The sequence below is a fragment of the Hyaena hyaena genome, unplaced genomic scaffold (genome assembly GCF_003009895.1).
Source record: "Hyaena hyaena isolate Hyena2069 unplaced genomic scaffold, ASM300989v1 scaffold_85, whole genome shotgun sequence".
In the NCBI taxonomy this organism is placed as follows: Eukaryota; Metazoa; Chordata; class Mammalia; order Carnivora; family Hyaenidae; genus Hyaena; species Hyaena hyaena.
In genome coordinates, this window is record NW_024080717.1 from 3172402 (window position 1) to 3198613 (window position 26212).

The window sequence follows — 26212 nt, forward strand, 5'->3', positions numbered from 1 at the left end:
CCCGCGCTGGGGGTCACGGGGGCGGGGAGCGAGGGACACAGGGCGTCGCCCCTGCCTGCTGACGCGCTCCGAAAACAGCAGGTGTTTGTGACCCACTCTCCGCAGCAACGCGGCTGCTACCAGCACAGACCCTGCATCCGCCACCCCCACCCCCCCGCCCCGGACTCCGTGGCACCCTTGAGGTCCTCCCTGTGAACTCGGTCGTTCCCGTTAGGACCTGTGCGTGTCCGGGGACTCACCGTGAGAAGACAGCTGCCTGTAAGAGAAACGCCCTGAGCCGCTTCCAGAGCTTGTGTAGCTGACCCGGGGGGGCGGCAGGCGAGTCGTGAGGCGCGGAGCGAGGGAAAGCCAAGACCCCCTTGCGTGGGCAGCCCCGACTCCACAGGCAAGGGGGACTCCGACCGGAAGCTGGGACGGAGGGCGAAACGGAGGGAGAGGGTTACAGAAACGTCCTTCCTACATGGAAGGGTCCTGATTGTTACCGCACGGAGTTCTCCGTGTCCGGGCTCGGCGGACTGTGGCTTGGCAGTATCGTCTGTGCAGTTCCCGCATCTACCGTACTTCCAGATGTTTCTGGAAGCATCAGGCAAGCTGCCGGCCACAAACACTGCCGCCCCCTCCCCAGGTGGGATCTATGTGGTGTCCCTCGGGCACTCCCGGCTGCCCAAGAACAAAAGAAAGGGGGGAAACAGATGGTTAAGGGATAGACATCACAGTTCTGTTGGACCTCAGTCTCCATCGCCCTCCAGTCAGGTGGGAAACAAAGGCAGGAAGAAACGGCAGATAGAACGAAATTGCCTTATTGAGGCTGGCAGAGTAAAACATTTCTGCACAGCCCCCTCCCGTCTTCCCGCTAATGCTTTGCTAGAGGGAAGAGCAGTCCTAGCTTGACCAGAGCTTTGCCCCTCAGATGGCCTGAGTCTTCTTTCGCATACAGAAATCTCACTGGAAACTTCCCCTGGACTTCACCTCCCTCAGCCCCATTGCATCTAACCAGGGTCTCATGGTCCCGGGGCAGCTCGTCCTGTCCCCGTGCTTTACCAAAATCACTCTTTTGCACCCAAGGGGTCTTCAGGAATTCTTTCCTGGCCGTCGGCCTGGGACCCCCGCGAACCCCACTGTCACCCCTAAAAACCTCATCCTTCCCGCCTCCCGTGTGCTTCACCCGTCTGCGTTTTCATACTGGAGTCGCATCTTGCACACAGTTTACGTCAGTTGTGTTCCTTACCCTAATGTCAGGTTCTTTGTGACAGTTAAAAAACGTCGTCTCCCATCTGTCCTTCTGCGGGTTTGCTCTGAGGCCCCCATCTGGCCCGGGAATCTTCATTCGGAATAATTTCCTCCCCGAGGTACCTCTGCCAGTGACCGCCTGGGAGCCTCACCCGGGACTCCTCGGGGCCGGAGTCCCCACAGCCCTCAGCTTTGCACGTAGAAGCAGAGAGACGGGGTACGTGTGGTTAGGGCACAAGGCAGAGCTTGAAACGCAATGGCACTTTTGCACGGACCCGCCACGCATCCAGATGTCATTTATCTCTTTGAAAGCACACTCCCCGCACACTCCAGCGGCGGCCTCCGCTATCCAAGAGCAAAGGAAGGAGGAGATCAATGGTCCAAAACAGACGGCAGGCCTCGTGCTCTCTGAGGGGCTGACAGGTCACTGTTGGGAGAGTACTTCTCTGAGCTTTTCTGCGGTTTGTACAAGCAAGCGTGCAATACCCGACAGCGGTGGCGGTTTTGGCAATGTCGGTGGGTTCCGGAATTCTCTCAAAGCAGCTGCCCCTAAGAGAGGTGCCAGGTCAGACCCTTTTGAAGTGCTGGTGTTTGCAGCCCTTTGTTAAAGGCTCTGCTTCACATCTGGCAACGCAGCTTCCCGGCTGCCTACGATGGATGCCAACAGGGAGCCCAGTCCTGCGGTCTCCTTCCAGAAGGAAGGCCTCCGAGGTGAGCCCAGACTTAGCCTCACGTTAACATAGCAAAGCTCCTGGTGGCAAGGGAGATGAGCAGCTGGGCGGGAGGGCATGTGTTTGCATTTAAGTGTGTAATAAGTGGGGGAGGGAGGAACGGGGATGCCGTCCCTTTCCCTGATTGGAATAACCCAGAGGGGGCCTATTTAGGAGGGGAGAGGTCAAAGGGTGGCCGCCATGGGTTTGCTGGTTGGCCTGTGAATGTATTAGATGGTACAGCTGATACGGTTTTTTCCGTTTGTTTTAAATAAAGCTTTGGTCAGTAAGGCCACAGCCTGCACGGCAGCTCTTTCATTTTCAGCCTTCTGCAGTTTCCTTGTTTCTCAACTTTACCCAGTAGGCTTATGGTTATCATTAGTGGGGATACAATTCTGGAATTTATATGTGCATAGGATAAAGCTTGGTTTTCTATGCCTAACGAAAAAAAGTTCTGAAATCTCAGGAAGCTTGGATAATGAAAGAAAAACCAGAATTACTCTTGAAGGCCGATTTAGAATGCCCAAACCCGTACTGAAGCTGAGCAAACACGAAACCCGGAACAGTAAGGTGCAAAATACGTGTGTGCAAACGTGTCTCATTAGGCTAAACGCTTAGGCCTTTAAGATGTGATTTGCAAGGAAACTCCCCTGCCTCTGGGATTGCGTCCCGGGAGCAGAACAGGGCGCTCCGTTAACACCAACCGCATGGGGCACGTGGATGAACGCGCTCCGGTGCCTGTAACGCATCAAAATTAGGGGTGTCAGTTTCCAAATAGGGAAGAGCTGGCAAACGAGGCAGGTTTCTCCGGGGAGTCGTTAGAGGAGCAGGCAGCTTGGGGGGAAGGCTGGGTGGAAGGGAAGAGAGCCGACCTCCCTCGGGGCCTCCGGCGCGACTCGTTCCCCCGCCTCCTGCTGGGCTCGGACCCGCCTCACCCTCGTGAGACCTCGTGGCGGCCGCGGAAGGCGCACCGCCCCCGCCCCGGTCGGCGCCTGCTCGGCCCGCGGGGGGCGCGGGGGCGGGGGGCAAGGCCCGGGCACGTGACTCCCCCGCCCCCCCGCCCGGCACCTGACCCAGGCGGGCCGGCGGGGCCCCGGCACACCCGGGCCGCGTCCCCGAGCACGGCCCATGGCGTCCCCACGCCTGGGGATCTTCTGCTGCCCCACGCGGGACGCCGCCACGCAGCTGGTGCTGGGCTTCCAGCCGCGGGCCTTCCACGCGCTGTGTCTGGGCGCCGGCGCGTGCCGCCTGGCCCTGGGCCTCCTGCAAGTGCTGCCCGGGCGGCGGCCCGCGGGCCCCGGAGCCACGGCCCCGGCCCCGCCGGTCTCGGCGCGCGCCCCGGCCTCCGTCCGCATCCTGCGCGCCGCCGCCGCCTGCGACCTGCTCGGCTGCCTGGGTAAGACGGGCGGCCCGCGGGCCCGGACCTGCGGCGACGCTCGCGTCTGGGAGCGCGGCCCGCCGTCTGGGTGCTGCTCCGTGCCCGGGTGGGGGAGGACGGCCCGCGCGTTGGACCTGCTCGGCTGCTTGGGTTAAGGCGTGCCGCCCGCGGGTGGGCGGTGTCCGGTGCGGGGAGCGCGGCCCGCGGTTGGGACCCGCTCGGTGCCGGGGTCGGGCGCGCGGAACTGCTGTGTGCCCGGGTGAGGGAGCGCGGGCCTCGAGGTTGGGCAGGGTGTGTACTCGGAGCACAGAGGCGGCTCCCTAGGGACGACGGGACGGGACGACCGAGGGACTCCGCAAAACAAGGACCACAGTAAAAATTATGCGTAGGGGACGTCTGTTCAAAGAGAAAACAGGTTATAATGTATGTTACTGCAAGCTTACTGGGGAAAGTTCAGTCCGTTGCTGTGAAGCAAAAACCCAGAAAATACAACGGATCCATAATACTTGTGCCAGTGAGAGACTAACAATATTTTGTGCCTACACCCAAAACCGTTTCCAGAACGAGTTAGCAGAATCCGGAAGAAACCTTGATATATATACCTCTGCTATGTATGTGCGTGTGTGTGTGTGTGTGTGTGTGTTTCCCCAGGTTTGGGTTTTCTACCGCAGGTGGCACAACTGCCGACCCCACACTGAATCCTGGCTTGTTGCCTCTTTTCTGTGGCCCAAAGGTTTTTGAACAACGAAAACTATTTCCGAAGATATTTTATGTAAATATTGCATGAAATTTAATGTCTGTGTCCTTCAGTACAGTTTGGTGGGAACACAGCCGGACCCGCCCTTGTGCGTTGTCTAGGGCTATCTTTGCCCTGCAAGGGCAGAGGTGGGTGTTGGCAGAAAAAGTATGGCCCCTAAAGCCCAAAATATACATATATTTTTTAATGTATTTATTTTTTTTCACACAGAGGAGACACAGAATCCACTGACAGGCTCTAGGCTCTGAGCTGTCAGCACAGAGCCCGACATGGGGCTCGAACCCACAAACACTGAGATCATGACCTGAGCTGAAGTCAGACGCTTAACTGACTGAGCCACTCAGGTGGCCCCCCAAAATAGTTTCCAAATACATTTGTTGACATTTTTATTTTGGAAAATTACAAACCTAAATCACACAGACTGTATAAAGGACCCCCCCCCCCCCCCCGACCTATGATCTCCCTTCATCTACACCCAGGCTTGGTATCACCGCCACTGGATTAATTTACAACAACGTGGGCAGAACCAGAGTGTATGATTCTAAGCGAAATAAGTCAGGCAGAGAAAGACAAATAGACGATTTAACCCAAAGGTGGAATTTAAAACACACAGCAGGGGCGCCTGGGTGGCTTAGTGGATTGAGCTCTGACTTTTGCTTAGGTCATGATCTCGCGGTTCATGGGTTCGAGCCCCGCCTCCGGCTCTGTGCTGGCTGCCAGCTCGGAGCCTGGAGCCTGTTTCAGTCTGTGACTCTCTCTCTCTCTGACCCTCCCCTACTCACGCGGTCTCTCTCTCTCTCTCCTAGAAATAAATAAAAACATTAAAAAAAAACACAACAGAGGAACCTAGGGACAGGGAGCAAAAAGAACGTAAAAACAGGGAGGCAAAGTGTAAGAGACTTAAACACGGAAAACTGAGGGTTGCTGGAGGGGAGGTGGGGGGATGGGCTAAATGGGTGCCCGGCATGAAGGAGGACCCTTGTGGGGATGAGCACTGGCCTCTACTAAGAGATAAATTGCTGGGTTCTAGTCCTGAAGCCAGTACTACGGTGTGTGTTAACTAACTTGAATTCAAGTGCATTGAAAAAAATGAAATCTGCACATAGCACCGATATTATTACCACCTGAAAATAAAAATGAAAATCAGTTTCTTTAACGTCCCTGGTGTCTGTTCAGTAGTTTCATAAATGCTGTTTTACAGCTGGTTCGTTGGAATCGGGATCCACATGCTGCCCACATTTGGCAGTTGGCTGACAGCTGCCGACCATTTTGGAAATGTATTTTTGCATAATTTTCCTGGGAAGCAAAAGCTGTTGATGGTATTGGAATGCCCTGAGGGGGTGGCAGCAGCTTTTAACCACCCCCACCCCCGTTGAGAGGATCTCCGCACAGGTGGCTGTCTGTCCCAGGGTGCTGTTCTCCCCGTCTGTGCCCTTGTGGTTGGAGACCCTGCAGGACCTTGACTTCGAGTAAATGCTGGAAGCCCTTTGCTCACTGTGAGACTCCAGGAGGCAGACCGGGAGCAGTACTTCCTTTCTCTGAGAGACAGAACCAGCTTGGTGCAGCCTAAATAAATCAAATCGGTTTTCTTCCCGATTACACGAGAACATTTTGGAAAAGATTTTTTTTTGAAGCTCATTTATTGGGGCACGTGCATGATGACTCAGTTGGTTAAACGCCCGACTTGTGATCTGGGCCCAGGTCGTGATCTCACAGTTTGTGAGTTCGAGCCGAGCCCCCCATTGGGCTCTGTGCCGACAGCGTGAATCCTGCTTGGGATTCTCTCTCTCCTTCCCCCTGCCTCTCACAACCATGTGTGAGTGCGCACTCACATTCCCTCTAAATAAATAAATAATAGACATAAAAAAATGTTTAATGTCTATACCCTGTATGGACCCTGAGATCAAGAGTCGTACGTTCTTCTCACTGAGCCAGCCGGTGCCTCTGGAAAAGCATCTTAATAGCAATTTAGTCTCTGTAACTTGGATATCTGGAAATAAAGATGCACCCAGATCTCTTTTGAGGACCAGTGAAATACTATTTGTATCTATGCTTATTTCTGGAAGGGAGTTGCATGATGACAAAAGAGCAGAAGCAAAGTTCAGGGGAAGGCTTGGTGACTGACCTCTCACTGAAAAATAAAATCCTTGTGATGCCTACCTCATAGGACAGAACTTATTTTTTCCGTTTTGGTGAGATCTAATTGACCGACAGCACTCTAAGAGCTGAAGATAGCGTAATGACTTGACATACACATTATGAAGTGTTATCACAATAAGTCGACATTCATGAGCTCATATCGCTACAGAAATACATTGGGCATTTATTGAGCTCAGAGGAACGCCATACGCCGAAGATGATAAACCATTCTCTGGAAGAATGAGCAGTGCTTGACAGTGAGAAGGTATATCTTAAGCATCTCAGTGTCCATAGTTCCTCTTGAGTGGTGTGTTACATAGTGTATGTGTAGTGGTGTGTTATGTGATACAAACTTTGTATTGTAGTATATGATGTATGATTGGTAGTGTATATTTACTCTATATTTACTATGGTGTATATTTACTCTCTATATAGAGTGTATCATGCAGAGTGTATTTGGTGATGTATCATGCAGCATGTATTTGGTAGTATAGTATGTGGTGTCAGTTTGGTAGCATATTACACAGAGTATATTTAGTATGTGTTAGGTGTTGTATATTTAGTCATCTGTTACATGATATAATATACGTGAGCACGTAGCATATAACTTTGTACTGTTAACAATTATCGTTTAGTGTTTTATTCCATAGTATATTATTACTTTTTAAGTCTATTTATTTTGAGAGTGAGAGACCGAGCAGGGGAGGGGCAGACGGTGAGGGTGTGGGGAGAGAATCCCAATCAGGGTCTGCACTGCCAGTGCGGGGCCTGATGCAGGGAACAGACTCCTGAACTGTGAGATCATGACCTGAGCAGAAAGCAAGAGTTGGACCCTTAACCAACTAAGCCACCCAGGCGCCCCTACGTAGGATGTTATTAGATGAAGCATATCACAGAAAACCTTAATATATAACTTAAAGTTTATATACTATTTTGAGGAGAATTAGGTATTTGGGTCTAATAGCAAGGAAAACTTACAGATAATAAACGTCAAAGGAAATTGAGAGCTAATTTGTGAGAAGCTTAATTGCATTATTTTTTTTTAGCTATTTAATCATTTAAGTGTTTGTTTATTTTGATAGAGGCAGAGAGAGAGGTAGAGACAGAATCCCAAGCAGGCTCTGCACCATCAGCACAGAGCCCGAGGCAGGGCTCAAACCTACACACCATGAGATATGACAGGGCCAGTATCGAGAGTCAGATGCTCAACCAACTGTACCACCCAGGTGCCCCCATTTATTTTTAAAAATATTTTTGAGAGGGGCGCCTGGGTGGCTTAGTCGGCTAAGCGTCCGACTTTCGCTTAGGTCATGATCTCACGGTTCGTGGTTTCGAGCCCCGGGTCGGGCTCTGTGCTAACTGCCAGCTCGGAGCCTGGAGCCTGTTTCAGAGTCTGTATCTCCCTCTCTCTCTGACCCTCCCCTGCTCACGCTGTCTCTCTCTCTCCTAGAAGTAAATAAAAATATTTAAAAAAATATTTTTGAGAGAGAAGTGCTGGTGGAGGAGGGGCAGAGAATCTGAAGCAGGCCTGGCGCGGGGCTCAAACTCCCAAACCTCAAGATCATGACCTGAGCTGGGGTCAGATGCTTCACTGAGCCACTGGCCCTAAATGCATTTTTTTAAGAATGAAAGAGTTACCTTTTTACATTTCAGAATTGTGCTATTTCAGTCACTTTTTTAATGTCAGGAATGGTTAATATGTATATTAAAAATGTAGCCAAGAAATACAGGTGGTCGTTGACCCACTTGCTTCTTCATACCAAGTAAGCAAACAACTGCGTTAGGCATATGACTGAGGCTGATGGCAGTTCAGGTAGAAATCACAGTTCCTGGGATTGCTTTGTGCCCGAAATACTTACCTCCTAGATCTTACTTCTCTGTCTGTCCACACACGCCAATGTGTGTGTTTCTTTCCTCCCTCCTTTCTTCCTCTCTCCCTTCCTACTCTTCCATCCATCATCTCCTCGTTCTTCCAGAGCAACAAGTCGGCGTTTGAGCTGAATCAGGACCGTCCCAAAGGACCGTGGTCACCCTTAGCCACAGCGGGGCTTTCCGCGGTTCTGCTTCCCCGCGGCCTGTGGTCTGACGCAGGCGCATCTCCTGGCGCCGCGTGAGAAGGTCCGTGCAGCCTCGCGCCACGTCCCGGTGCCTGTGTCCTTCACGTCACCGCATCTCCCGTCCCCACGGGAAGAGCGAGGACAGGGAGATGCTTACAGAGCACATTCACAGGACTTCCGTGACCGCGTACTGTCGCAGTGTCCTGTGTTCTTATCAGCCGTGAACCTCTTACTGTGCCCGGTTCATAAAGCCAGCTTTACCGTCGGAGTGAACGTAAAGGAAAGAGCGTCGCACGTGTAGGAGTGGGGACAGTCTGCAGGTTCGGCATCAGCTGGGGGGCCCGGAATGCATCGCCCACGGGATGACCGTGTCCTCTCACTCTGTCTCAGGGATCGTCTTCCGGTCTGCCGTGTGGCTGGGGTTCCCAGGCTTCGTCGAGGGCCTCTCCGACGTGAAGGGGACGGACCTTTGGCCCGCCGCGTACTGTGTGGGCACTGCAGTGAGTACGCCTGCTTGCGTGCCCGTGTCCTCCGCCCTCTGCTGCTCCCACGCCCTGGTCCTCCAAGCGTCGTGTCAGCCCTGGAGTTTGCTAGAAATGCAGGTTCTCTGCGGCGCCTGGGTGGCTCAGTCGGTTAAGCATCCGCCTTCAGCTCAGGTCGTGATCTCGCGGTTTGTGGCTTAGAGCTCCGCGTCGGCTCTGTGCTGACAGCTCAGAGCCCGGAGCCTGTTTCAAATTCTGTGTCTCCCTCTCTCTGCCCCTCCCCTGCTTGCACTTTGTCTCTCTTGCTCTCTCTCAAAAAATAAACAAACATGAAGAAAATATAAAAAGAAATGCAAGTTCCCAGAACCTTGGCATGGGGTCTATGACATGACACACCCCGCCAGGGCTTCTGAGTCACGCTTCAGTCTGAGGGCCCCTGCGCTCCTCTGGCCTCTCCCTGCCCCCCACTTCGGAGCACACACACAGTCCTTACCTAACTGAGCCGCACTTGAAACCAGCTGGCCAGATGGGTAAAAGAAAGAACGATGAAAGTTGTTGACTTGTTGGATATGTATTGTACTTCATGAAATCTACATTTATGTATTTACTTTTTAAGTTTATTTATTGAGAGAGCGGGAAGGAGTAGAGAGAGAGGGAGACTGAATCCCAGGCAGGCTCCTCACTGTCAGCCTGAGACGGGGCTTGAACTCAGGAACCATGAGATGGTGACCTGAACCTGCACCCAGAGTCAGCCACTTAACCGACTGAACCACGCAGGTGCCCCAGAGTATAGGATTTAGGTCCATGTGTCTCTGGGGCTCTGTGCACCAAGCTGGGGAATAATCGCCCACCCCCGGTGCCCGTGCCTGCCTCCCGGCCGCCCCCCCGCCCCCATGCCCGTCGCTGCCCCCCCCGTGCCTGTCGCTGCTCCCCCCCCCCCAGGCCCGTCCCTGCTTCGCCGCCGCACCCAGTGGAGTGCCGTCTCCGCCCACAGCAGAGGCTCGCCCGTGTCCCGCTGCCCCTAGGAGCCGCCCCGTCCTTCCACTCAGCCGGGGAGACCTCTCCCGCCCACAACCCTCCGTTCTCGTTCAGAGGCTCCGTGAGCCTTCGTGCGGGGCAGGCCGCACATCCGAGGCCCTGAGTTCCGAGCCCGCACGTGTGCCGGCAGGTGGCCCGACAGAGCGCGGGGCTCCCGCCATCCCGGGCCGCACCCAGCCTCTCCTTCCCGGCCTGTCCACGTGTCTGTGGAGGTCTTCCACGTGCTGCCCCCCCCCCTTCAGAGGAAAGGCGTCTGCCCGCTCCCTCCACGGCGGGGGACGCTGTGACGCCAGGCCCTTCCTGCTTACAGATGTGGGTCCAGCTGCTGTACAGTGCCTGCTTCTGGTGGCTGTTTTGCTACGCCCTTGACGCCTATCTGGTGGTCCGGAGATCAGCAGGGCAGAGGTGAGCAGAGGGGCGAGAGGGGTGTGGGGGACCACTGCGGGCTGCACAGTAGGGGTGGACACGGTCAGAGTGTCAGCGGCCCCGCTCTGAGAAACGCTTCTGGCCGCGATTTCTTCTTTAAGTTTATTTAGAGAGAGTGAGCAAGCGCGAGCAGGGGAGGGGCAGAGACACTGAGAGAGAGAGCGCGTCCCAAGCAGGCTCCGAGCTGTCCGCACAGAGCCCCACGCGGGCTCCATCTCCTGAACCATGAGATCACGACCTGAGCGGGAGTCAGGAGTCAGTTGCTGAACCACTGAGCCCCCCAGGCGGCCCTCCGGCCACTATTTGTATGAAAGGCCGACGCCGGATTCAAAATGAGGACTTTTGAACCGTGAGAACAAGTAACCCATAACTTAAGTACTTGCAACTGCACACATACTCAAGAAAGAATTGGCATGAGTACAATGTTTGACCGTTTCTAGAGACTCGGGGAAAAGATTCTTTGAAGTGTGTGTCGAACTTTGTGCCAAACACGGAAGCCGAACGCTGGAGCTGCGGGTGGCTCCTGGTGAGAGTCCACAGTGTGCGCCACGTGTACAGGGTCGCTCGGCGTGTGGCCATTGGCGAGTTCCTTAACGTGCCTACGCTTCGGCTGTCCGGCTGCGAGATGGTAGCTGCCTCGTCTGGACCCAGGAGGGCCCTTGCGGTGCTCTGCGTAAATGGTTAAGAGCCGCGCCTGGCACGTAGCAGGCTCTCGGGCACTGAGCACCGTGGGGGCAGCGGGCGTGGGCACCTGACAGAGGGAGGCTGGCTGGCAGCACAGGCCAAGTGCCCAGGTCTCCTGACCCCTTGTTCAGGAAGCATGCGCCCTCCTTTGGGATGGAGCCATTGTTTGCTTTTTTTTTTTTTGAAGTTGATTTAAGTAACCCCTGCACCCAAGGTGAGGCTCAAACTCACAACCCTGAGATCGCATCACATGCTCTTCTGACCGAGCCAGCCAGGTGCCCCTGCTCTTTTTTCTTTTTTCTTTATTTTAACAGTTTTATAAAGTTCACCCATTTAAGTGTATACAATCCAAAAATCCATTGTGTTTTAGTATAGTCACAGAATCACGCAACCGGCGCGCCCACTAGTTTTAGGACCTTTTAATCGTCACCTCGCCCAAATCTCTTTACCAGCGATTAATCCTTCCCCCTCCTGGTGCCCTTGCCTCTAGGTTTGCCTCTTCTGGGTATTGCTTGTGAGCACAGACCTGCCATGTGTGACCTTTTGTGTCCGGCTGCTGCTGCTGCTTTTCTTTAAACATTTTTGTTTCTTAAGGTTTACTTTTGAGAGCGAGAGGGAGACCGAGAAGCTGGAGCAGACTCCACGTTTTCAGTCCAGAGCCTGACGTGGAACTCAAACCACAAGATCATGACCTGAGCTGAAGTCGGATGCCCAACTGATTGAGCCACTCAAGGCGCCCCTTGTGTCTGGCTTCTTAAACTTAGCGTGACGCTTTGAAGCCTTACCGGGTTGCAGCGTGTTAGCACTTTATTCCTGTTCCTGGCTGCATAGTATTTCACTGGTGGATGTGCTACATTGTGTCCATTTATCCGGTGGATGGACCTGTGGGTTGTTTCTATCCTTTTGGGTCTCAGGAATAATGCTCCAGTGGACACTGGTGTGCAAATGTTTGTGTGGACGTGCGATTTCATCACGTACTCGGGGGCTTTATACCCCGGCTCACGTCGTAATTCTCCGTCTGACCTTGCTAAGAAACTGCTAAAGTGCTTTCCAACGTGGCTGCACCATTTGATGTTGTTAGGCAGGAACGTATGATGTTCCGGTTTCTCACGTCCTCGCTGACACTCCTTCTTTCCGTGTACTAGTTTGGTTTGTAAAACTGTAGCCACGTTAGTGTGTGTCCAGTGGCATCTCGTCGTAGGTTTGATTTCCCTGGTGGCTGGGGATGGCGAGCACCTTGTCCTGTGCTTCTTTCCCATTTGTGTGCTTTCTTCGGAGGAATGTCTGTTCAGTCTCTTCACCTGTTTACTTGGTCTTTTTTATTACTGAGTTGTAAGAGTTCTTCATATAGATTCTAGATAGAAGTACCTTATTAGATACAGGATTTACAGATCTCTTCTGTTCATTGGGTTGTCTTTCACTTGATGGCATCTTTAAAAAATATTTTTAAATTGTTTATTTTACTTATTTATTTTTTAAAATATTTTTATTTATTTCTAGGAGAGAGAGACAGCGTGAGCAGGGGAGGGTCAGAGAGAGAGGGAGTCACAGACTGCAACAGGCTCCAGGCTCTGAGCTGGCAGTCAGCACAGAGCCCGATGCGGGGCTCGAACCCACGAACCGCGAGATCATGACCTAAGCGAAAGTCGGACGCTCAACCGACTAAGCCATCCAGGCGCCCCTTAAATTGTTTATTTTTGAGAGCGAGCGAGAGAGAAAGAGATAGCATGAGCCGAGAGAGGCAGAGAGAGAGAGGAAACACAGAATCTGAAGCAGGCTCCATGCTCTGAGCTGTCAGCACAGAGCCCAATGTGGGGCTCAAACCCACGAACCATCAGATGACCTGAGCTGAACTTGGGCGCTTAATTGACTGAGCCACCCAGGCGCCCCAAGATTATGGTAATCTCTGAGGTGCGGTTTCCCGAAAGGTATTTGAAACCTGTCTCCCCAAAATATTTGAAGTGTAATCTACATGATTGGTTGCACCTAGTCGTTAAGAGCAAAACAGTTACACGTTGTGTTACTTTTAGATTGACCAGGAGGAGGAGGATTAAAACTCCTTGGTCTGGAATCTTTTGTGTGACTTCCTGCATGAAAATTGAGAACCAAAAAAGAGTTTTGTGGTTTGAACACTTCAATTTAGGTCTATGATCCATTTCATTTTATTTTTTTAAAGTTTATTTTTATTTGGAGAGGGGGTGGGCGGGGCCGAGAATTGAAAGCAGGCTCTGTGCTGATAGCACAGACATGGGGCTCCAACTCGCAAATTGTAAGATCATGACCTGAGCCGAAATTAGGAGTCAGACACTTAACTGACTGAGCCCCTTAGGCGCCCAGGTCTATGATCCCATTTTCAAGATTTAAGTATTTTCTGCACTCAGCATGGGCCTTAAACTCACAACCCTAAGGTGCCCCCGAATAAATTCACTTAAAAATTTTTTTAATGTTTCTATTTATTTTTGAGAGAGAGATAGAGAGAGAGCGTGAGCAGGAGAGGGTCAGAGAGAGAGGGAGACACAGAATCTGAGGCAGGCTCCAGGCTCTGAGCTGTCAGCACAGAGACCGACGCGGGGCTCAAACCCGTGAACTGTGAGATCATGACCTGAGCCCAAGTCGGACGCCCAACCGACTGAGCCACCCAGGTGCCCCAATAAATTCACTTTGAAAGCCAACATGAGTAAACAAAAATCACATTCAGGCTGTGGAATACCCTCGGCACCCTAAGTAGATCCTTGCTGTAAAATCGTTGCTTTCCCTTAGGTATCATCCTCAGTAACTTTGGTCTCTCTGGCCTGAAGCTTAGTGTTTATTTTTGAGCTTGTTTCTTCTTTTTACTTTGGGTCTAGGGACCGCGGCAGAGCAGTAAGACGGGTATCCTGGAGGCACGGGGACCAGCCCCTACCTCGTACAGGCCAAGCCGTGCCTCCTGGTGTGAGGGCTCCGGGGGACCAGAGCTGAGGTGCTGGGTCCAGAAGCGTCGCCCCGTCAAGAGCCCGCTTGCTTCCAGACCCGAGGGTGCGGCCGACCCTGCTGGGAGCTGCCCGGGAGGGTCCCGAGGAATCCCAGGGCAGGGGCCAGGCTTTGTAGGTAGGGCTGCATCAAAGTCCATATTCCCTTCTAGATCCTTCCAGTCCTCAGCTATTTTCTTTGGCACAGGAGGCTTTTTTCTTTTTTCCAAATCCTAAGAAATGTCATTAAGACAGATTAGAGTTAACGTGTAAACGGCGTCTGCGGCTCCAGGTGTGGGGGGGATGTCCGGGTTTTCAGCAACAGCACAAGTGGCTGGAGACGGTGGGCAAAGCCCGAAACCAAAGTCCCCACTCGCTCTGTGAATAGCAGTGTGAGGGAGAGGGGGCCCGGGGAGGGCCCTTGCGTGCCTGGGCATGAAAGCGGACTGGTGGTCAGATAAAGTGATGAGGACCCTCAGCCGCCGGCTGCTCCAGGTTGTGGACGCATGGGACTCGACACTCGCGACCTGGTTGGGTTCGGGGTCACATCCGTTATTAAAGTGGCTGCTGCCTGAGCACCGGGCCGATCTGACTCCCTCCCTGCTTGGTCACCTGGGGCCTGGCCCGCTCCCTCCCACCTCTGCGGACAGCACCCCTGGCTACCTCTGGCCCAAGGTCAGGGTCTGGAATGCAGGGCTCCAGCTCTAGTCAGCAACGCAGGCCTTTGCAAAAGCTGCTCCTTTCTCCTCTTTCTTTGATGCAGAGCCTCTGATTTCGGGGCAGGACCCCCCCCCCCCCCGCCCTCCCCCTGCTCCCAAACCCAGAGAGATAGGCGGGGCTGCTTCAGAACGGAACCTAACACGGGAGGCAGAGCAGGCCAGGGGCGTTTCCTTGTGGCCTTCCGGAGAGCTGGCTGCGAACAGTCGCCCCTTCCTGCACCTCATTCCCATGCGCCGTCTCTCCTCTCGTCTCCCTGTGGAAGGGCACCCTTGCACTCGGATCCCCGACCGTTCCCTTGTCTACACAGCTGATCCTGGGGGTTTGGGGTTGCACTGTGTGCCGGGAGTGTCGCACAGTCACGGGTGACGGCGAGCACACTGGACGGAGCCGTGGGCCCCCATCCCGTGGCACCGAAGAGGCAGGTTAACCGCTGCAGCAGTCAGGTAGCTGCCCGTCCCTCTCCCAGACCCCATCTGCAGGGCTGAGTCCTTGGGGCACAGGGCGGGGTGTGTGGGAGCGGGAGGACGGAGGGTACTGATGGTCCAGGAGTGTCAGGCATGCAGGGACTGGTGGGGGAGGAGGGGAGAAAGGGCAGCTCCCCACGGGCCGCTCCCGGAACATGGCGCGAGCCCACAGGCCTTCAGAGATCTGGGTGTGCACTGAGCACTATGACACGTGACTTTGAGGTACAGAGGCGCCTTCGGGAAGGTGTGGGGATAGGAGCTCCTTGCTTATTGCGGGAGCGGGGCACTTCGGAGGACCGAAGAGGTACTAGAGCCTTGTTCCTCTCACCCTTGAGAGACTCCTGTTAAGGGACAGAGGCCGGCGCAGAGGGCCACATACTGCGTGCCGCCGCTGAAACTAATTGTGCAGAGGGGGGAAAGCCACGGAGACCTAGAGGGGGCCGGTGGGTGCTGGGGCTGGGGGCCGAGGAGGGGGAGTGCCTGCCGACGGCGTCGGGGTCCCCTCCTGGGGCAGTAGCTGTTCCAGACCTGCGGAGAGGGGGGCGAGTGCACAGCGTCGAGATGCTACCAGTCGTCGCTGAGTTGCTCGCTTTACTTTTAGGTTCTGTGAGGTTCATCTCCATTAGAAAATAAAAACTCCGGGGCACCTGGGTGGCTTAGTCGGTTAAGCGTCCGACTTTCGCTTAGGTCATGATCTCACGGTTCGTGGGTTCGAGCCCCGCGTCGGGCTCTGTGCTGACTGCCAGCTCAGAGCCTGAAGCCTGTTTCAATCTGTGACTCCCTCTCTCTCTGACCCTCCCCTGCTCACGCGCTCTCTCTCTCTCTAGAAATAAATAAAAAAACCTTAAAAAAAGAAAAAAAAAAAAAAGAAAAACTCCGTGGTATCATAGGGCAAGCCTTTGCCAAGGGTGTGCTCAGTGTAGGTTTCCTGACCTGGGGGGTGGGGGTGGGGGTGGGGGCGGGAAATGATCTGGTACTTTGTGTGGCCGGGCCTCTCCATCACTCGTCTCTGATTCGGCTTCCCTTCCTAGCACCATCCTGCTGTATCACATCATGGCCTGGGGCCTGGCCGTCCTGCTCTGCGTGGAGGGAGCGGTCATGCTCTACTACCCTTCCGTGTCCAGGTAAGCGGGTCCAGGAGCCTGTGGACCAGTATGCGCGCCCGGCGTCAGGTGCGCTTTCCCTTAAGGGTGAGAAGCCAGTATTAGGTGCGCCTCTGCAGGAGGCTGTGCGCCGAGCGTTAGATGCGCTTCTGCTTAAGAGCGAGCGCCCAGCGTCAGGTGTGCGTGCGTGCGAGGCCGCGCGCCCAGCGTCAGGTGTGCGTGCGTGCGAGGCCGCGCGCCCAGCGTCAGGGACGCCTCCGTGCGAGGCCGGGCGCTCAGCCTCAGGGGCGCCTCCGCGCAAGCCTGGGCGCAGCGGCTGCAGCGGTTTGCATTCCCGTTTGTGTCCCCTTCTCCTTGAAGAGCCCCAGGGCGGGCACTCCCTTCTTCCAGCGTGTTCTTTCCTGTCTTTCCTTTTTCAAGCGGGGACCTTTACAACCTCTCCCCAGGGGAGTGACTTAGAGAGCCTCGCGCGTACGGGACACACAGAAACACGACCGGTGTGTCCTGCTCTTGGGTGATTGATTGCCTGCTTGCAGGCATCAGCTCTGAGTCACATTTCCTTCTGGCGGAGTCAGAAGTAGATGGATGCTCTGTCCTTTCTCTCCCATTCTCTTATCTCTGCTTGCAGATAAGTGTGTACACTTCACGCGCAGCCTTGTTTTCACCAATGCCCTTGGCTCTCCCCCCTCAGGTGCGAACGGGACCTGGAGCACGCCGTCCCCCACTATGTCACCACGTACTTGCCGCTGCTGCTCGTCCTTGGGGCCAGCCCCATCCTGTTCCGGAAGACCGTGACTGCAGGTGTGCCACAGGGAAGCTGTCGGGGCGTGTGACCGGGGTGTGGCTCTGGGCCTGGGGCTCGGATAACGGCACATGCGGTGCTTCTGGACTCAGCCAGGACAGCTGACCTCATTTGTCATCCTCCAGAGGCCTAAGTACAGTCCGCGTGGAGAGAGGGAGCAGATTTAATAAGTGAAAGTGAGCAAGCCTGTTCACTTACGGGCTACACACGTTCTTTGCCAACGTGTAAGAGCTCAGGGCTAGGGCCGTTTCACCTCCGCCTGGGCTCGTGGTGGGTCTGCCCTTGGGGAGCCTTGCAGGGCCCGGGAGTGCCTGGGGAACACTGTGGAGGTCAGAGAGGAGTGGGGGGCTGGGGGGAAGGGATGGAGTAAGGCCGGAGGAGAGTGAGTCTGCTTAGTCCCATGAGGTGCTTGGCCTGTGTCTTCACTCAGTTGGGCAGGAAACAGGAAGTAGAGCACAGGAAATGAGTCAAATGCAATAGTAACAACTGGCAATGAAGGATGTTGTGAGTGGGCAGAGTGCACTAGAAAGACCTCTGAGGCAAGGCTGGGGACTTGGCATTCCGGGCCCCGCCCCATCCTCAAGGAAGCGAGACCTGGGGCAAAACTCCCACCTGCCCCAGCCGCGTGGATCTCTTCTGTGCAGAATGAGGGTTCGGAAGTGCACCTGGGGGGCCTCGTGGGTTAAGCGTCCATCTTTGGCTCCGGTCATGATCTCACACTTCGTGGGTTCGAGTCCCACATCGGGCTCACTGCAGGCAGCTCAGAGCCTGGAGCCTGCTTCAGAGTCTGTGTTTCATCCTCTCTCTGCGCCTTGCCTGCTCATGCTCTGTCTCTCTCTCTCAAAAATAAACGTTAAAAAAAATGAAAAGAAACAAAAAGTGCACCTTAATGGAAAGGTCGATTGAGGATCTGCTGTGGATTGTACAACTTCAGAACACTTCAAGTCCTCTGCCCCTACAAGCAGGAAGTCACTGTGGCTCTTTGGGTCACTTTCACGGCTGCATTTAAAAACAGTATATTGGGGCATCTGGGTGGCTCAGTCAGTTGAGCGTCTAACTCTTGATTTTTAGCTCAGGCCCGTGATCCCAGGGTCGTGGGATTGAGTACTCTGCTGAGTGCAGAGCCTGCTTCAGATCCTCTCTCTTCTTCTGGCCCTCTCCCCCGCTTGTGCGCTCGCTTCCTCTCTCTAAACGGAAAAAAAAAAAAATAGAACTTAAAAGCACTGTATTAAATACAGCAACTTTTTATACAGGTTTGTGTGAAAGTACTGAGTCAATTGAACACAACTCCTATAGGAGAAGGACTGAGAAGCACAGTAAAATGCTAACAGAGCTCGTGTGGGAGTAGACAGCGGCTCGATGCTTTTCCTCTAAGCTTTCTTCGTGTTTGCCACGTCATCAGGGCACCTGGGGGCTCAGTCGGTTCAGCGTCTGACTTCAGTTCAGGTCATGATCTCGTGGTGTGTGAGTTCGAGCCCCACATTGGGTTCTGTACTGACAGAGCCTGGAGCCTGCTTGGCGTTCTGTGTCTCTCTCTACCCCTCCTCTGCTTGTGTGCTCTCTCTCTTTCTCAGACATTAAACATTTTTTTACACAATGTATTCCACCTTGTATAAAGGAGAAATTTTTTAATGTTTCACTGTTTCAAAACAGGATGTGTTACTGTGTAACAGAAAACATAAACCTTTAAAAATAGTTCTTTTAATGCTTGAGAGAAAGAGGGAGCCTGTGTGCGCTGGAGGCGGGGGAGCAGAGAGAGAGGGAGATAGAAGATTTGAAGCTGACAGAGCCCAATACGTGGCTCCAACTCATGAACTGTGGGATCATGGACTGTGCCAATGTTGGACTCTTAACCAACTGGGCCACCCAGGCACCCCTAAAAACGTAAGATTATTATTTTTTTTTTTAAATTTTTTAATGTTTTTATTTATTTCTAGGAGAGAGAGAGACGGCGTGAGCAGGGGAGGGTCAGAGAGAGGGAGTCACAGACTGAAACAGGCTCCAGGCTCTGAGCTGGCAGTCAGCACAGAGCCCGACGCGGGGCTCGAACCCACGAACCGCGAGATCATGACCTAAGCGAAAGTCGGACGCTTAACCGACTAAGCCACCCAGGCGCCCCCGTAAGATTATTTTTAATGTTTATTTTTGAGTGCGGAGGGAGACAGAATCCAGAGCAGGGTCTGTGCCGACAGTGGAGATTCTGACACAGGGCTCGAACTCCCAAACCATGAGATCATGACCTGAGCTGAAGTTAGACACTCAACTTCTGAGCCACCGAGGTGCCTCTAAAAATATAATCCTTGAATTGGTAAAATCCAAATAAAATCTGGAGCTTAATTTTTTTTTAAGGCTTTATTTACTCTGAGAGAGAGAGAGAGAGACAGAGAAAGCAAGAAAGCATGAGCAGGGAAGGGGCAGAGAGAGAGGGAGACACAGAATCTGAGGCAGGCTCCAGGCTTTGAGCTGTCAGCACAGAGCCCAACCTGGGGCTTGAACCCATGAACTGTGAGACTTCCTACTTTTTGGGGCAGAGGACATGAAATGTTCTGACCTTGTACAATCCACAGCTGATCCTGAATCGACCTTTCGTGCACATTTTATTTATTGTTCCTTTTAATTTTTAATGTTTCTTTTGGAGAGAGAGAGACCTGAGCCAAAGTCGGATGCTTAACCGACTGAACCACCCAGGCGCCCCATGGAACTTAATTAATAGTAACACACCCTTGTTACTTTCTCCTCTGTGACAAATGTGACCCTGGGCGTGTACGATGTTATTGTTGAAAGAAGCTGGGCACAGGTGAGCAGAAAGCCTCTGCGCTGTCTTTGCACCTCTTACGGAAGTCTACAGTTATTTGAAAGTAAACATTTTAAAGACCCGGTGTCCCATCGAGTTGTGAGGACCCCAGCCTAGAGTCTGGGGGGAGGAAGGGCAACATCTTGCTCTGCCGTCCACTCTCCTACCTTTGCTTCTGGGCTTATATGTATTGACTCTTCCCTGTCAGTTGGGAGATGCAAATAATGACCATGACCTGCATTTCCCCTCTGTGTTCACAGTGGCCTCTCTACTAAAAGGAAGAAAAGGCATTTACACCGAGAACGAGAGGCGGATGGGAACCGCGATCAAGATTCGATTTTTCAAAATAATGCTGGTGTTGATCATTTGGTAACCTTTCTCCTCGTTTTTGTTTTTTAATTGCCACCAGGAGGGGCTGTGCAAACAACTTGCTTTTCCAAGCATGACCCGAAAGTTGCAAAGCGGGGAGTCTGTGGAAAGGAAATCTTTGAAACTGTGCCAGGTGCCCTTGAGGAAATACACGTGAGACAGGAAGGCCAGCCCGCAGTCCTAGAAAGATCCTCACATCCGCACAGATTATACCTAAAGCGCTCGAGCAGACAACTCCCGAGTTTAGTTTTGCGATACCGCGAGCGTGCATCTGGTGTTCAGGCACCCTGCCCGGGCTCCCTCTGAAATAAAGCGCTGGACCGCGCTTTTTTTTTTTTTTTTTTTTTAAAGATTTTTATTTATTTCTAGGAGAGAGAGAGAAAGATAGCGCGAGCAGGGGAGGGTCAGAGAGAGAGGGAGTCACAGACTGAAACAGGCTCCAGGCTCTGAGCTGGCAGTCAGCACAGAGCCCGACGCGGGGCTCGAACCCACTAACCACGAGATCATGACCTAAGCGAAAGTCGGCCGCTTAACTGACTAAGCCACCCAGGCGCCCCTGGACCGCGCTTTTAAAACGTACCTGTTTCTATCCTTCCTGACCCCCGGATTCCTGTGTCTGAAAAGATACAAGAGCAAGGGCACATCTTTTGGTGGGATGATTCATGGTTCCCTCGAGACCCGTAGAGCTATTTTTCTCGAAACGTCAGTCGGCCCGGCTATTGGCATTCTGCCCAGTTTCAGGTGCAAGCTTGAAAATAGGTGTGTCACCCATGCAAGACAGACGGGAATCAGGAAACCTCTTGCTGGGGTGAATCAATACATGGCAAAGCAGGGCGTGCCTTAGTGGCCTTAATAATTGATGCGCCAGGAGGAGGTTTGTTTGGGCATTCTCCTAGGAGACCTGGAAATGATCTCCCCGTCAAAATACACCCAGCTCTTGGTTTTAAATCGTTGGTAACATCAAACACTTTAAACATCAAATAGCAAGATTTCTGTGGATCTCCCTCAAAACGTTACATCTTCAAGGGAACATTGAATTTTGAGTTATTAGATATGGCGTTAGAGCCTTACACCTGTTGTTGAGTATTCCCCTCGGATTCGTTGATCTCTGCTTTACCCTCAAGAGGAGGAGTTAGGTGTCTGAAATTAAATCCTGGATGTGCCGATTCTTCCGTGTGCCCATGTCGCTTCCCCCCAGGACTTGGGGGGTCTCAGAGGACATGTTTCCTGACCCCCAGCACCTAAAGATGAGTTGCGTTACGTGTTCCCTTTATCCCGGGCTGTTTCCTTCTTGACAGCTGGATACCAAACATCATCAATGAAAGCCTTTTATTCTATCTCGAGATGCAACCGGATATCAACGGGAGCTTTTTGAGGCCCATCAGAAATGCGGCCAAGACCACATGGTTTATTATGGTAGGTCCCTCTTGATTTAAGGTTTTTTGTTCTTAAAAAGTAATGTTCAGAAAGAAAGAAACGGCTCAGGAGTAGGATGTGTTGTTAGGTAAATATGTAAGGATACATTCCGGTGTCCGGCTTTGATATACCAGCTAGCAAATGCCATTCATTGTGGGGGCCATTACCGAATGGAGACATGCCTGGTGAATCCGTTTGGCACAGCGTATCAGAGCTTTCAGGCAGGCCCAAAATATCAGAGAATTTCACTTGAAAAAATGTGACTGTGGAAAAACGATAGGGATGAAGCTATTCCTGGTGACATCATGTATAATTACAAAGCGTTATAGGCAACTGAAGTTAACTACCAGGGAATGGCTACGTAAATGTCACTTTTTCAACCAGATGGAATGTTATGCAGATGTTAAAGGTGACAATTAGGGAATCTCTAGTATTTTTTAAAAATATATTTAGGGCCGCCTGGGTGGCTTAGTCGGTTAAGCGTCCGACTTTCGCTTAGGTCATGATCTCGCGGTTCGTGGGTTCGAGCCCCGCGTCGGGCTCTGTGCTGACTGCCGGCTTGGAGCCTGGAGCCTGTTTCGGAGTCTGTGTCTCCCTCTCTCTCTGCCCGTCCCCAGCTCGTGCTCTACCTCTCTCTGTCTCAAAAATAAATAAATGTTAAAACAAAAATTAAAAAAGAGATCGGCATTCGCTGCTCCACCTCTTTGCTTTGGTTTGGAATTTCGCTTGGTCGCTTTGGTTCACTTCATGGGTACTTAGAACATGGAAGTAGAGGAAGGTCCCCTAGCCTCATGTTCAGCCTCAGGTCCTTCTGTTGAATCACATTCTGACCCGGAAGCACAAGACGGGGAGCATCTCTGTGTAGGAGGGCCTAGCTGCCTGGGCAGGGGTGAACATAGATCGGTTCGGTTGCCCCTGTTGCAAGCACACCCCCTTCCCCTCCTGTCCCCTCCCCCACCCCCTCCTGCACGTCCAGCACCTGGAGCCAACCTTGGTCTTGCCCCAAAGCAGCCAGCCAGGTCACTGCCCAGGGAGGCCGCACACTGGGCATCCGCATGGAGTTCACGCTCACAGTCCCAGCGCACCGACTGACCGACTCGTGTCTTTTCGTCCTTCTCGCAGGGGCTCCTGAACCCAGCCCAGGGGTTTCTCTTGTCATTGGTCTTCTACGGCTGGACGGGATGCAGCCTGGACTTGCAGCGCCCCGAGAAGGAGATTCGGTGGCAGTCCTTGGGAACCTCCCTGTCCCCAGATGTCTCCGGTGAGCCGCGGGAGAGCCCCGTCTCCAGGAAGCCGGTGCGTGTCGGCGGGCAGGCGTCCGATGAGACCCTGAGCCTCTTGTCTGAAGGTGAGCCTGTGGCCGGTGCAGGGGAACTGCGGAGCCGCAGGGCCACCCGCAAGCCCTTGACCACACCAGGAGGGGGCGCGTCGTGAGAGAGGTGTCCGTGACCCCTGTAATACACTTGAGGGTGTGACAGAAAGTCACAGAAGCCAACTGAGGCTCCTCTTGCATTTCATCACCTATGACTCTTTTTAATAGTTTCATGCTGCTTATTAAGCACTGTAGACCCCTGTAATTTTTTTAAATGTTTATTTTTGAGAGAGAGACAGGGCATGAGCAAGGGAGGGGCAGAGAGACAAGCAGACAGAATCTGAAACAGGCTCCAGGCCCTGAGCCGTCAGCACAGAGCCCAAAACAGGGCTTGAACTCCCGAACCGTGAGCTCATGACCTGAGCTCAAGTCGGACGCGTAACCGACCGAGCTCCCTAGGCGCCTCCAGACGTCTGTAATTCTAAGCGGTGTCCCCTGCTCGCCTGGGTGGCTTGATCAATGGGAGATAGACTGTCTGTGCAGACCCCTCACAGACGCTGTCGGGCCGTGAATGCTGTGACCGGGCCTCTGTGGCTTCAGGACAGTTTGGTCTGCCTGGCTCACGGCGGCCCTGCAGCTGGGGACCCCGTCTGCCGGGGCTGGCGCTCCTCCTCTGTCCTTTTCACTGAAGGACTTGAGTGCCGGGGTCTCCGGGTTGCTCTGCGGTCAGCAGACTGTGCTGTGGGACCCTCGTGTGGGCCTTGGGCATCTAGGAAATGATTCGGTTCCAAAATTTACATGGAAGCCTGTGGGGAAAATCGTGCACACTGAAATGCGTTGGTGAGCGAGCTCTACCCACCCCGGCCCCCAGCCTGGGAATTTGTCTTCCTGGGCTGGCTCGGAGTACCGTTCGCCTGCCCCGTGGCTTGCAGCGAGGACCCGCCTCGTGGGCAGCCACGCTTCCTGAAACCGTTCGGGCTTCGGCTCCGCCGCTCCGTGTAACTGAATTTCCTGGATACGGTGCTATTTATTGATCAGGTCCAAACATAGAGAAAGTTAGATATTCGAGTGCGATGGAGATAGTCTCAGAGACCCAGGTGTTTGGGTTCCAGAGTTTTCCGTGTTGACTCAAGTGACCTTCTAGATCGAATTGATGACAACCGCTGTTTTTTTATACAATCCAGACTATCACTGATGAAATAACTTTTTGCTCACGGACCTCTCTCCTCCCTGCTTGTAAGGTTCCTTGTAAGGTTTTGTTTTAGCCACGATGTTGATAGGAGGGGTTTGCAGATCCCCACTCTGACGTCCCCAGAGCTGTAATCACCTCAGGGTTTGTCCCATATGAGCAGATGGGTCCTTATGAGGAGGTTTTGTGGCTGTAACTTTATGGTGGCCCATGGGCTGTCTAAAAACGAGCACGAGCAAGAGACGCCTGGGGTCGCTCTCTTGGTGGAGCGTGTGATTGTTAATTTCTGCTCAAGTCATGATCCTGGGGTCATAGGACTGAACCCCATGTCAGGCTCTGCGCTGAACGTAGGGGGCACCTTAGGTTTTCTCTCTGTCTCCCTGGATCATGCTCTCTCTGTCTTAAAAAGAAATACACATTTTATTTTATTTCATTTTCTGTTTTTTAAAGATGATTTTGAGAGAGTGGGGAGTGCACAAGTGAGGGTGGAGCAGGCAGAAAATCGCAAGCAGGCTCCACACAGTCGGCACAGAGCCCGACGCAGGGCCCGAACGCACGAACTGTGACATCGTGACCCAAGCCCAAGTCAGATGCCCAAGTGATTGAGCCACCGCGGCACCCTCAAAATAAATATATATTCTAGAAAGTGAGAGAGAAGCTAAGAGAGGATGTTTAAGAACGTTGACTGAGGGGCGCCTGGGTGGCTCAGTGGGTTGAGCATCTGACTCTTGATTTCGGCTCAGGTCATGAGATCTCAGGGTCGTGAGATGGAGTCTGACTTGGAAGTCAGGCCCCGTGCTGAGTATGCTTCCAGTGTGTCCCCCGCACATGGGCACGTGCTCTCTCTCTCTCTCTCTGTAAGCATGCTGTCAGACATCGGGGCCATTCGACATTGTGTCAGCGGGCACCGGGCCTGGGCTCTGACGGACCGGCCTCAATGGATCAGCCCCTGCGTGGCCTGCGGTGCCCTCCTTCTGAGCAGGTCGTCTCAGCACTGGGCATCTAGGGCTGGGGGTGCCTTGTCCCGAAGGCCGACCTGGACCCTAGAGGATGTGGCACATCTCTGCCCACTCGATGCCAGTCACACCCTCCCAGGTTGTCACCGCCTGGACGTCAACAGCTACCCCCTGTGGGCGTGGCGACCCCAGTTCAGAACCAGCATCTCGGAATAACTAGGCTTTCGGAAAGCCCGGATCCAAAACTTTTCTGATCTAAATGCCCCGCACGCACACGTGAAATCAAAGACAGACCCCATACAGTCGGATGGCTTTGTACAGAAATGATGTAGACACTTGAGAGCAAGGGAAATTTGCAGAAGGGTGTCTGGCAGTGACCTTCGAGGGTCTTTCTTCATTCCTGCAATTCAGGTTCATTGAAGGAGGCTTTGTTTGTAGGTGGCGAGCCCGGTTGCCTCTCAGGGCCAAGTCTGTAGCGATAGATTGATAGATGGCTTCCTGGAGGCGGGGGCTCTCTGCGTGTAATTGGAATCCTCGAAGGGAAACGGTAGTTCTGGCCACAGCCCCAAGAGAGGCCGGGTGTCTGTGGACCTTCTGTCTAGTGCACATCATTCATCAAGGGTGAGAGCCCCACCAGGTGGATCTGCTCTTAGCATGCTGCCCCCGGGGGAACGAGCTGGAAACTTTCATCTTGATAGATTCACATTTGTTTGATTCCCGTCCTGGTGTGTTAATTTTTTTAGTGTATCTAATTAGAGAGAGCAGAAGAGCAAAAGGAGGGGCAGAGAGAGAGGGAGAGAAGAGAGAGAGATCCCAAGCAGGCTCCACATGCTCAGCGCCGAGCTCGACGCAGGGCCTGTTCTCATGACCCGTGAGATCATGACACGAGTTGCAATCAAGAGTCGGAAGTTTGACTGACTGAGCCCCCCAGACACGCCCGTCCCCCTGTCCCGTCCTGCTGTTTTAAAGTGATCGATGGGGCGCCTGAGTGGCTTAGTCGGTTAAGCGTCCGACTTTTGCTCAGGTCATGATCTCGCGGTTCGTGGGTTCGAGCCCCGCGTCGGGCTCTGTGCTGACTGCCGGCTCAGAGCCTGGAGCCTGTTTCAGATTCTGTATCTCCCTCTCTCTCTGACCCTCCCCTGCTCACGCTGTCTCTCTCTCTCTCTCCTAGAAATAAATAAAAAAAATAAAAAAAAAAAATGATCGAGCCCGTCTCTGGAAGTCAAGTCACACATTAG

At 53.3% G+C, this 26212-nt stretch overlaps 1 protein-coding gene across 1 annotated transcript in view; it reads left to right on the forward strand.

Annotated features, from left to right (window-relative positions):
• The first annotated feature begins 2947 nt into the window (after positions 1-2947).
• Positions 2948-26212, forward strand: part of GPR143 (G protein-coupled receptor 143) — a 41346-nt gene continuing 18081 nt past the window's right edge. The window contains exons 1-8 of the mRNA XM_039234248.1: positions 2948-3336; positions 8662-8771; positions 10102-10196; positions 16065-16157; positions 16828-16937; positions 19993-20101; positions 21400-21517; positions 22640-22865. Of these exons, the coding sequence (XP_039090179.1) occupies positions 3069-3336; positions 8662-8771; positions 10102-10196; positions 16065-16157; positions 16828-16937; positions 19993-20101; positions 21400-21517; positions 22640-22865 (1129 nt within the window). The 5' untranslated portion in view covers positions 2948-3068. The remainder of the gene's footprint in view (positions 3337-8661; positions 8772-10101; positions 10197-16064; positions 16158-16827; positions 16938-19992; positions 20102-21399; positions 21518-22639; positions 22866-26212) is intronic.